The sequence below is a fragment of the Elephas maximus genome, chromosome 13 (assembly GCF_024166365.1).
Source record: "Elephas maximus indicus isolate mEleMax1 chromosome 13, mEleMax1 primary haplotype, whole genome shotgun sequence".
Taxonomy (NCBI): domain Eukaryota; kingdom Metazoa; phylum Chordata; class Mammalia; order Proboscidea; family Elephantidae; genus Elephas; species Elephas maximus.
The window spans coordinates 72,936,991-72,949,379 of record NC_064831.1 but is presented as its reverse complement, the minus strand read 5'-3'; the positions used below and the strand labels follow the sequence as shown (position 1 = coordinate 72,949,379).

At 44.2% G+C, this 12,389-nt stretch overlaps 1 protein-coding gene across 1 annotated transcript in view; it reads left to right on the top strand.

Moving 5' to 3' along the window:
* SH3GL3 (SH3 domain containing GRB2 like 3, endophilin A3) overlaps window positions 1–12,092 on the top strand; it is a 194,673-nt gene extending 182,581 nt beyond the window's left edge. Inside the window, exon 9 of the mRNA XM_049852581.1 lies at window positions 10,926–12,092. Coding sequence (XP_049708538.1) covers window positions 10,926–11,131 — 206 coding nt within the window. The 3' untranslated portion in view covers window positions 11,132–12,092. The remainder of the gene's footprint in view (window positions 1–10,925) is intronic.
* The last annotated feature ends 297 nt before the right edge of the window (window positions 12,093–12,389 follow it).

The following is a 12,389-nucleotide window of genomic DNA, read 5'->3' as shown; positions in this document are numbered from 1 at the left end:
ATTGCAAATCCAATCCCTGTCGCTTCATTCCTCGGGGCCTAAATTTCCTCATTGAAAGCACAGGAATTACCGTATTTTACTCAAATAACGTACACATTCTGTATTTGTTTGCCAGCCACGCCCCCACCCCTGCCAGCGAGGCACCCTCACAAGCGCCACCATGCCAATCCTCTTCCACATGTTGCTATATATGTTTTTAAAAATTAGCATACCATGCTTACAAAAATACCTCATGGTTGGAGGGCAAAGTCTGCAAACAAATGCAGAAAAAAAAAAAAAAAAGAAGGCATGCGTTATTTGCATAAAAATATGATGTCACCCCTAGGGCATAGGATTATTCTAAGGATGAGATAAATTAGATAATGTATGTGAGGTGGTACTTGCTACACAGTAAGAGCCCAAAATACACGGCTGTTGATGTTACATAATTGGTTATCTGATTTCCAGCCTACAGCAGACTGGAAGCAGCAGAGTAGAAGGGCCTGAGGGACTGCTTCGGAAAGGCCCACTGGCAGCAGGAAAAAGTGACAGGTCGCAGCCTGACTACAAGGGAGGAAAGAGAAAAACTATAAAAAGCAGGAACAAAAACTCAAAAGGCACAGCAGTCTTGGGCATTTACTAAAAGAACAAAGAGCCCTCTCAGGTCAGTAGCCTCCGAGAGACTCCTTACCCTACAGCCCCCATGGGGACTCATGTCTACAGCAGTAAGGTGAATGATTTCTCTCCCCACCTCCTCCCCATCAAAAAACAGGGTTTGCGGGGGGGTCATAGTTTGCCTTTCCCATTAGTGGGGACACTGACCAAATGCTCCCAGGTATGAAATCTTCAAAGTCAGGGTCAGCAGAGAAGAAACCCCAGTAGGCTCCTTTGGTGGTCTAAAAGTAAACCAAGTTCAAGTGCAACAAAAGAGCTGTGATTTTTAATAGTACAGAGAGAAGGCTGACCCCCCTGCCCCACTGTCCACGTTTTCCAACCTGCACTTCCCGCAGAGTCAGAGTTAGAAACAGGACCCTTGGGAGCAGGCTTCCAGATCCTGGAATACAGCTGAGGGAGAGTGAATGCCAGGCTGCAAATGGCCATCCCACTCCAAGCCATCTCCACTCTGATGTCTAATCCACCACCTGGAGTAGAGGCCAGAGTTGATTTTTTTTAAATCGAAGCCTTGAACTGCTGACTTGGAAGCTAGAGCCCAGGCTGAAGAAGCAGGACAGAGACGGAGTACATGAAGGACATTCCTTAAGCATGGCTCCCAAGGCTAGGTGGGATCTGGGCAGACCTTCCTGAGACCTTCGTAGGATCCAGGCAGAAAATGCTCTTCTAGAGGATTCCAAGCCCTGGGAGCTCCTGGGCACACATTAAGCTGAGAACCCAAAGTCTCATTCCAAGCCTGACCAGCTGGTGGAGATGGCCCAGCTGATGGACCACCCCTTGGCTGGAGTTGACTCAGAAATTAAGTGGGAATGAACTCCCAAGCTAACGTCAGATCTCAGCACCACCACTTACTAATGGTGTAGAAAACTGAAGAGATTCCAGCATAAGAGTTTTAAGGTGCCCGGTCAGGAAGTACTGTAGAACCAACACATAGTAGGTAGATAGGGAAACCGTGTTTTCCCTAAAATAATGTTCACTCCCCTCTTAGGAATACTATGGTTGGTCTTATTTCTGTCAACATTGGGACCCTTGTTATTTTAACAGCATGAAAATTTGGTGTTGAAAGTGCCCACCTCCATCCCTGCCATATTTTTTTTTTCCCTAAGTCCTTGCTGCAAAGGGCTGTATTCGAATATCCAGAAATACTGAGTGCGTTTTATTCTGGTAATGGTAGTCCCACAATTCCTCAGCCCTGTCCAGCCACAGGCATTAAATAATAGCTCTCAGGTTTTAGTGTTTACCATGTGCCAGGACAATATTCTCAGTGTCTCAGAGATATTAATGGATTTAATTCTCACACCTAATGGTGTAGAATGGAGCCCGTGTTGTAAAGTACTTGGCTGCTAAGTGAAAGGTTGGAGGTTTGAACCCACCAGCCGCTCTGTGGGTGAAAGACGTGGCAGCCTGCTTCCCTAAAGATTACACCTTGGAGACCCTATGGGGCAGTTCTCTTCTATCCTACAGGGTCACTATGAGTCAGAATCGACTCGACGGCAATGAGTTTTTTGGTTTAATGGTGTGGAACAGACCTTGAATAATAAATATTTAACAGGCACACTCCCATTTCTCTGTTAAAATAATCTTTGTTTCAGTACTTTAACAAGGAAGACTGTGTTTTCCACTTCTACTCTCATGTTACAGTAAGCCAGTTCTCAGGAGTAAGAGAAAATAAACACAGCCCACTCAGCAAGGGCAGGAGGAGGCTGAGCCTCAGTGCTGGACAGCACAGGCAGGGGTGGGTTATCCAATAGGCAGGGTAAGCACAGTGCTTACCTTGCTTACCAGATCATCTGTAGTGAACAATTTCACATGGGTTTCACCACATCAAAGATGCGGAATTGTTCACTACAGATTAGTAAGTAAGCACGAGTAAGCCCGTGCTTACTTGCTTACTGGGTCATTTGAAAAGAGGCTTTGATGCTGTAGGAAGATGCTGTGAGGTTGGGAGAGAGACAGATGCCAGCCATACCTAGAAGCAGAATCTTTGATGTGGTGAAAAAATGTGAAATTTTCACTACAAACAATCTGGTAAGCAAGGCAAGCATGGTGCTTACCTTGCCTATTGGGTAATCTGCTCTTGAGCACAAGGTTGGGGCTTGTAGCTGCCTGCATGTCAGCCAGCGAGGAGCCTGGGTTCACTGCTTCTCGGTGCTTTCAGATGCCAATGACTGAACACGAGAAAGCATGGAGGTGTGAGTTGACAAGAGCAGCAGTGGCAAGACCACAGTGGAAAAAGGAGTGGGACGTCAGCAAAGACAGGGTGCTGGGTAGGACTCATCTTTTCTTAAGAGAAGATCTTGGCAGAGGTGCTGTCTTCTGATCATGGGAAGCTCAACTACTGAGGTACCTTGGTGATGCCTGTTTCTAGTATGGTTTGAAGGATTCCACTGAGAAAATGTAGCTTGTTCTGCCTGGACTTTTGGTTTCCATCCATGGTGATGTTGACTTGTCTTTGGTGTAGAAGGAAAATTCACACACAACCACTCAGGTGAGCAGAAATTGTTTCTGTTAACTGAGCTGAACTTGCTTATGAGCCTCCGTTTAGACCAATTGCGGAAACAACTTAATCTTTTTTCCATTTCTACTTTTGGCCCCCAAAATATTTTTTTAAATCATTTTTCCATTTCTTCGTATGGTGGAAAAACCCGTAATCTTGCCATTTCAAGGTAACTCAGTCTCTTCCAACAGAAAGTGTAGCCTATCCATTTATTACTTAGTCAAGTCAGGATTTAAACACAGTCAATTCAATGTTGAAATTCCCTGTCAGAGCTGTTGATTTTCCTCAAAGGTTCTCTTCTCCTTCCAAGATATTGCCTGAGTGCAAGCAGCACACTCAGAGAGTTTGGGGAACTCATGGTGGCAGGTGAAGAGGGTTGTTCAGGTCCTTACTGCTGTCCACGGCTGAGGTAACTTGACACACCTGGCTTGGGACCTGGGTTGTCATTCACTGATGCCTATAACCTAGGTCTCTGCATTCTGAGCTCTGTATGCCCTCCCCCAGACCTCCCCTGGGCTAAATGCCCCCTCAGCACTCCTCACCACCTGCTGGGACTTGAGGGTGTCTGTGGTTCTTCCCCAGCATTCACAGTTCACATCCCCTCTCTGCTTAATTACACCACACCAGCCATTTACACTCTGTGCCAGCCCCTCTCCGCCATGTTGGCCCAGGGCACTTTGGGAACCCACCTTCTTCCCCAGCTTCAGTAGGAAGTGGGGCCAAAGATTCTAGCCCAGAGTGGAATCTAGGGAGCATTTCAACCTTCTCTGTCCTCTTCTCTCTCTAGGGCCCTTCCCCGCCTCCAAGAAGGCTTGTATCTCTTCCCCGTGTGGCAGGAAACAGCCCTTTCCTCTCCATGCTTGTAATAAAATCTCTAAGCTCTGGTTCCTTGGAATTCAGAGGTCTCTCTCATTCTGGTCTCAGAACCACTTAGCTGGCACAAAAGCCCAAAAACCTTGGCTTTCACAACCTTTCACAACTGAAATGGCAGTATTTTGGAAATCAAAAGCTAAACATTGACTGCTTTGTTCGAGTCTGGGTTCTGCCCTCCCCCTAAGGTAAGGAAGGCCATAGCTACTTGGATTGAGTGTCCTGGGCAGCAAGAATGACCCAGAATAAAAAATGCATGAATACTATTTCAGAATATCACACTTCAGCATTTGTAATTCAGGAGGTCTGAGCTCTGGTGGCTGTGGATTTATCAGGAGAACTGCCTTGGTGGTGCTCTGCACAACACAGGTGTGGGCAGAAAGCCAGGTGTACACACACTTAGCTGAATCACGGAGCTCTTGCACAGGCTCTGTCCACCTCAGGGGTCTCAGGAGAGACGCCTGATTTGGGGTGTCTTGGCTGATGGAGTGTGACATGAGGGATGGCCCCCTTCCACCTCTCAGAAAATCAAAGTGGGCATCGTGGCAGTGGTCCCTTGCCTAGAATAAATGAAGTAATGAGTGATGTGTCTTTCCCCAGATGTGTTCAGTATATGTGTGTGCAGAGAGTGTACATGCGTGCACACACAGGTGGTGAGCTCAGATAGGTGCGTGCCTGCCATTTAGTATTTATGCTGGTCGCTGCAGGTAGCTTATAGAGTAAATGGGAGAGAAAAAGAAATAGCCTGTTAGTCAGTGTGATAGCCCACAAAATGGTTTGGCAACCCTTAACCACATCATAGATCATATCAGAGGTCATGGGGCACAGGGCTGGTCACGTTCTGGGGGCTGGAGGCCTGGTGTCTCATTCTGGCTTGGCTGTTACCCCTGGGCAAGGCCATTGTGACCTCTGTGGAGCATTACTGCCTCCTTTTCAAGAAGAGGAGGGTGCATGGACAATCGCCAAATTCCCTCCCAGGATTAATGCTTTGTGTTCAAGGAGATGCTTCCCAAGACTACCACGTGATTCAGTACCTGCCTGCCTCTGTAAAAACTGGTTGTGAGAGAGATGCTAAAAGAATACGAATCATTTTTAGAGACCACATTAAAACAGTTACACATTAATAACATTTACTTTGACTTAAGGCTCAAGTTTCCATGTATTTTCAGTGTCCCCTCCCCACTACCACCAATATGCAGTAAATTTCCAAAGGAAAATGGAAAAGATCTGTTACTGTAAACACTCAATTCCTCTATGCTTTGAAGTCACTGAATGTTATTCTTTTCAAATTCAAGATAGGGAACTGAGCCCAAGTATTTGAATCTTTCCCCTCCCAGTTCCCATCATTAGACAAAAGGAGTATACAGACTTGGGGGAGGGGGCAGGGCTCTGTCATAGAAGGAGCCATCCAAATGTCAGAAACTTCATGTAAATTCTACAGAGCAGAGTACAGGTGGGGCCAGATTAAAGGGCCGACCTACCTGTAAATCACCATGTGGGAAAGAGCTGCCTACCTGGAGATGAAGAGCCTCCCTCCCCACCCTCCCTTCCTCCACCAGCTGAAACTCCTTAACACTTTCCAAAACCAAACCAAACCTGTTGCTGTGGAGTTGATTCCGACCCACTACAACCCTATAGGACAGGGTGGAATTGCTCTGTAGTGTTTCCAAGGAGCGCCTGGTGGATTTGAACTGCCAACCCTTTGGTTAGCAGCTGAGCTCTCTAACCACTGTACCACCAGGGCTCCATACTTCCAAGTTCTGGTAAAAGAAAAGGGAGGAAAGAGAGGGCTGTTAGACTGGTGGTTCTCAACCTCGGCTGGACGTTGGGGGGAAAAGAAAGACAGTTGCTGATGAATTGATTCTGACTCATGGAGAAGGCATGTGTGTTGGACGAGAACTGTGATCCATATGATTTTCAGTGGGTGATTTTTCAGAAGTAAATCACCAGGCCTTCAAAGGTGCCTCTGGGTGAATTTGAACTTCCAGCCTTTCGGTTAACAGCCTAGTGTGTTAACCAGAGTCCCCAGGTGGTATAAATAGTTAATGTGCTAGGCTGCTAAACTGAAAGAAGTTCAAGTTCTCGGAAGAAAGGCCTGGTGATCTACTTCCAAAAAAAAAAAACAAACAGCCATTGAAAACCCAATAGAGCACAGTTCTACTCTGACACACACGGGGTTGCCATGAATTGGAACTGACTCGACAGCAACTGGACATTGGAAATATCTGGGAAATTTAAATAGTACTGATGCCTAAGGCCCAGAAAATTCTGAGATTTCTGAGTTGGTTTGGGGTGCAGACTAGGCAGCAGGAATTTTAACGTATGGCCACGCTGAGAACCACTGCACGAAGGAAGCCATGGGGAGCCGTCTCAGTGCAGCCTGCCTGTTTGGGGAAGGCAGCTGATAGAAGGTCCCTGGGCGAGGGGAGGTGTGATGCTCGCTCCCACTGGCATGGACAAAGACCTGAAAAAGTTAGGCATGGGGCAGCATTAAGGAGGACTGCCCTGTCAGAGAAGTGGGCACTGCTCAGTGACTTTCTTCTGACAGCAGGAACATTCCTCTGCTCCGGGCCCTCCCTCCCTCTCCTCACATTATTGCCACCTCCCTCCGCCTCCCCAGGACAAGGGCCTTCTCATTTGACCAACCACAGAAATACCAACATTTACTTTCTGTCTTTTCTTGGATCCAAAAGATTCAGTGAGGAAAGAACATAATCTCTAAAAAAAAAAAAAAAGTCAACCCAAAAAAACTCCACTGCTGTTGAGTTGATTCCGACTCATAGTCCCTAATAGAGATTATGAGTTCTCAATTGAAGTCTGATGTTGCTAGTTGCTGTCGAGTTGATTTCAACTCATGTGCAGAGCAGAACTGCTCCACAGAGCTTTCAAGGCTGTGACCTTTTGGAAGCAGATTTTCAGGCCTGTCTTTCGAGGTACCTCTAAAACCTAGTGCCATCGAGTCGATTCCGACTCATAGCCACCCTCTAGGACAGAGTAGAACTGCCCCATAGAGTTTCCAAGGAGCGCCTGGTGGATTTGAACTGCCGACCCTTTGGCTAGCAGCCGTAGCACTTAACCACTACGCCACCGGGGTTTCCAACTGAAGTCTAGAGGGAGGAAAAACAGTAGCTCATAATAATAGAAAAAGGAAATAGAAATGGAAAGCATAAAATAGGATGACAGAAGTTAGATAAAATAGATATTTCAATCATATGACACAATTAAACTCTCTTCTTAAAGGACAGAAACTGTAAAGTTGGTATGGTCTTACCCTGGGATACTGTCTTCCCTTTCCTTTTCCACATCTCACTCTGCTGGCATTGGGAGCTGAATGGGGAGTAGGAGAGCCATTCACATAATGAGTCAGTTATTGAAGGTGGGGGAGGCTTCCCTGGCCTCCTTTTGGATGGACTGGTTCTATCTGCTGGTGGTGGCCTCTGTCCGTGTTGTGGCCTCCATGTAGATGAGAGTGTGGTTTACTTGGATTGGGGTTTAGCCTCCTTCTGGTCCCCTCTTCACCATTTCCCTTTGGCCTCACCAGTGGTCCATTCCCCCAAGCTCTCCAGACAGAGCATCCTCTTACTTAACTAGGTGGCCCCTCAATTCCTGCCCCTCCTCTCACCTTCAGCTCCTTTCTGTAGAAGCACAGGAACTGCTGAGATCCTCACAGGTCCCCTTTAGGTGCTACGGAGGACTGAAGTGGGTCACTTCATCTTCTTCCCAGACACACTAAGCCACCATTACGGGCTATCCTAGAAAGCACCTTGTGTTCAGAAATCCAAAAGTCCAGATCACTTGGGGGAAAATTCTTTCATATCTTCAAGGTTTGAATATTTTACACAATAGAAAAAGAAGAAAAATTTAATCTTATAAAACTAACATAACTCTGATACCAAATCCAGACACACACCATGAAAAGGAAAACTATAGCCTATTTTCACTTTTCAAGTCAGCTGCAAAAACACTAAATACTGTAGTAACAAACTCAGTCTAATCATAGAATAAAAGTATAATACATGAATAAGTGGAGTTTGTTGAAGGTATGTGGTGGTCATTTGTTTAAAAAAAAAAATTCTCCTATAATTAATCTTTAAAGCCCAAAGGGGGTAGGGGGACAATTAAAAGGAAAATTTTTTTTTGGTGGGGGGGGGGGACTTGATACCTTGACACTAAAGTTAGTCTGGTTGAATGATTTCATAAGAATATAGGAAATTTTGAAATAGAAGAGTAATTATAAGGAATTTGCTTTGCCAAATATTAAAATTTCTTTCAAAGTTACAGTATTTAAAATGGTATGGTAAACCAGTTGCCATCAAGTCAATTCTGACTCATACCAAAATTGATCAGTGGAATAAAATAGAAAATCCTAAAATAGAGACAGGTGCACATGATAGTTAAATATATGATAAAGATAAAGGATAGTAAAGTAGTATTTGAAATCAGTGGCAAAAGAATGGATTATATAATAAACTGTGCTGGGGATAACTGCTTAAGCCTTAGCATTAAAAAACAAACAAAAAAAGACCTTAACCTTATACTATTTGCCAAAATCCAAATGGATTAAAAGTAAAAATTTTCACATAAAAAATTAAATAAAAAATACTGGAATAAAATTTAGTTGAATATCTAAATGTAACTGTGGAGACCAAAGGCACCTTGGTTGCACAGTGGTTAAAGAGCTTGGCTGCTAACCGAAAGGTTGCTGGTTCAAACCCACCAGCCGGTCTCAAGGAGAAAGATGTGGCAGTCTGCTTATGTAAAGATTACAGCTTTGGAAACCCCATGGGGCAATTCTGCTCTGTCCTATAGGGTTGCCATGATTGGGAACCAACTCGGTGGCAACAGGTTTGGTTTGGTTTTGGGTAGTGGATAAACCATGAATGAAAAGTGTGGTCAATTTGCTTATGTTGTTGTTATGTGTTATCCAGTCAGTTCTGACTCACAGCGGCCCTATGTACGACAGAATGAAACACGGTGCGGTCCTGCACCATCCTCACAATCATTGTTATGCTTGAGCCCATTGTTGCAGCTACTGGGTCAGTCCATCTCATTGAGGGTCTTCCTCTTTTTCACTCGACCTCTGCTTTACCAAGCATGATTAAAATTTCTATATACATGCCAATTTCTTTTTCTATATACATGCCAACTCCCATGTGTCTGTCAGTTTGTCATACTGTGGGGGCTTGCGTGTTGCTGTGATGCTGGAAGCTATGCCACTGGTATTCAGATACCAGCAGGGTCACCCATGGAGGACAGGTTTCAGCTGAGCTTCCAGACTAAGACAGACTAGGAAGAAGGACCTGGCAGTCCACTTCCGAAAAGAATCAGCCACTGAAAACCTTATGAATAGCACCGGAACATTGTCTGATATAGTGCTGGAAGATGAGCCCCCCAGGTTGGAAGGCACTCAAAAGATGACTGGGGAAGAGCTGCCTCCTTAAAGTAGAGTCGACCTTAATGACGTGGATGGCGTAAAGCTTTCGGGACCTTCATTTGTGACAATGAGCTCAAGCATAACAATGATTGTAAGGGTGGCTCAGGACCGGGCAGTGTTTCGTTCTGTTGTGCATAGGGTCGCTATGAGTTGGAACCGACTCGATGATACCTAAACAACAACAACAACATATACATGCCAAAACAAAACAGAAACCTTCTTTTCAGTTCCATCCCCATACACATTCCAAAAACAGAATCAAAAACCAGATAATAAACTGGATGTACTATTTGGATCAGACATGACATATAAAGGGTTAAAATTTGTAGGATAAAAGAGGGCTCTTCAAATTTATAAGAATGATAGAAAATTAAATTGACAGCAAATGTCAAAAGTCTCAGAAAAATTCACGTCCTATGACCAGCAAATACCCTTCTAGGAATTTATTCTAAGGAATTAATTGTACATGTTTGTAAATATATGTGTTAGAGTATTTTTCAAAGAGTTGCCTATGAAAGCCAAGAGAGAATGGAAAGAAAAAAAAAGAAGAAGGAAGGGAGGGAGTGAAGAAGGACCTTAAATGTCCTCAAATAGGAAATTGGTCAAAGAAATTATAATACAGTTGGCAACTGACAGTAATTGAAAAAAATCTGGAAAGATGCTCATAATGATATGTACAGGGAGTTTTTTTATGGAAACAACTATATTTAAATACATACACAAATATATTCATAAGGAAATCTGGAAGCTTCTATGCCAAAATGTTAATTTATCATTGGTTATCTCTGGGTTAATGGGTTATTGCTGACTTTTCTCAGTTTTGTATACGTGTAATTTCTTCTTATAATGACTATGGTTTAGTATGAAATAAAAAAAAAGTATTTAAAAAATGTTATTCTGAGAACTTCAGGCTAGGTACAATAACTTCAAGATGTTAATTAGGCTGGTCTGTAAATATGTGCTCATTCCTATCCTGGTTCATCTCCTCCGCTCCTGTATCCTGCCCGCCAGCTCTAGGAAGAGCTCCTGGACCTCCTAGGCCCTCCATCTCCTCCAAGCTTCCGAGCCATATGTGATACACCACCTCATACTTGTTCTTTCAGTGTTTCACATGTCTTTGTCCAGTCTCCACAGCTGCAGGGTTGGGCCTTGTGATTCTTCTGTACCTCCCTCAGGGGTCCAAGCAGAGCTGAGTAGCTGCTTCAGGGAGAAGGGCTGGGCCTGAATTCTCTGGCAGGGAGAACTGATGAGAAAGTCAGTGGACCCAGGAGATCAGCTGAGGCATTATCTGGCCGGGGCAGCTGAGGAGGCCAAAGACCACGACACAGCATCCGTGAGCTGAGTGGAGCCCACCTTGTAGTGGGAAGGCAGGCAGAGACCTACTGTTAACAGCTTTCCCAAACTCTTCAAATTTCCATGAATCATTTGTCATGTTAATCTGTACTTTTTTTTGTCTCCATGTGACGTGAACAGGTTCTAATGTTCCCATGGACCAACCCTGCTGTCGTGGTCTCTATGACTTTGAGCCAGAAAACCAAGGAGAACTAGGATTTAAAGAAGGGGACATCATTACACTGACCAATCAAATAGATGAAAACTGGTATGAAGGAATGATACGTGGGGAATCTGGATTCTTCCCCATTAATTATGTGGAAGTGGTTGTGCCTTTACCTCAGTAAATGTGTCACTCGAACTTTGGACGTACTTTCAGAACTGAAATGAATTCACACCAATGCTCTCAGTGTGGTGTTCTGTGACATCCTCGCTCTTTGACCAGCTTAACGACTTTTGTATGTGTGTTCTCTTTTTCATATATTTTGTATCACTTTAATTTGTATAAATGACCTTGTCTTAGCTACATAAAAATATACAGTTTTCTTTTTGCTTATTGTTTTGAAAGTCATTGGTTAAATGTATGTGCTTCTTGTTGCTAAAAAAAATGACACCCATTGGAGTTATGTCAATGGATTGCCTATCTTCCTCAGCTGCAGTGGTTTTAAAACGCAACATTTGAAACTAAGAAATGCTAGATATTTTGTTTCTTGACTTTACTGATGGCCTCCGTTTTTTTCCCTTCAACGTGTTTTAGCTTACCTGTGACTAGCCCAATAAATATGACACACTGCACTGCCAAAAGACGTTGGTTATTCTGAATGTTGAGTTGATTTTTAAGCACAGTCTTCCAGCTGCAAACTCCACCTGCCCCATGGCTAACTAGGGGGTCACAGCACATAGATGTCTAGATCCTGGCTCCTGACCAAGGTCAGGATGCCAGAGAGTGGCCTTTAATTCCTGTCTTAAACACGGCACACCCTTCTTTCTAGTTTGGGGATGGAAAACCCTTCCATGTAATATTTAAGTTTATTTTTTAAAAGAGCCTAACTCAGCTACTGCTGCTGGCAAATACTGCATAGGTTTTTAAAGCAAGCCCTGTTATAGATGCTTAGTAAATAGCATGATCATGTAGGCTCGATGAGCCAGCCTTGGGCCTTAACCCAGCGAAACCCACAATAACCCTGTTAGATAATGGGAAGGTATCGTTTTCCCTTTTGTAGAGGAGACTCATTGAATGACTTGCCCAATATCAAAGAGCCAAGAGGTGGCAGAGTCAAAGTTTGAACTCGGATTGTACACTGCACCACACTGCCCACTTATGTCTCTATCCAGGTCGCCTGGAAGAGTGTTGCTGTTCACTGACATTTGTAACAAATGCTCAGAGGCCAGAATGGTTTGTTAAGATCATCTAACTCCAGGTGTCCCAGTCTCCTGAGTCCTTGGTACATCAGTAAATTCCTTTCCTTTGCTTTCCCACCAGACACCTATACACACACACAGATACACGCTGTCTCCAAAACAGTTGTACCTGTAGTGTCTATAATAAAATAATGATGTTGTTGTTGTTAGCTGCCATTGAGTCAGCCCCCGACTCATGGCCAC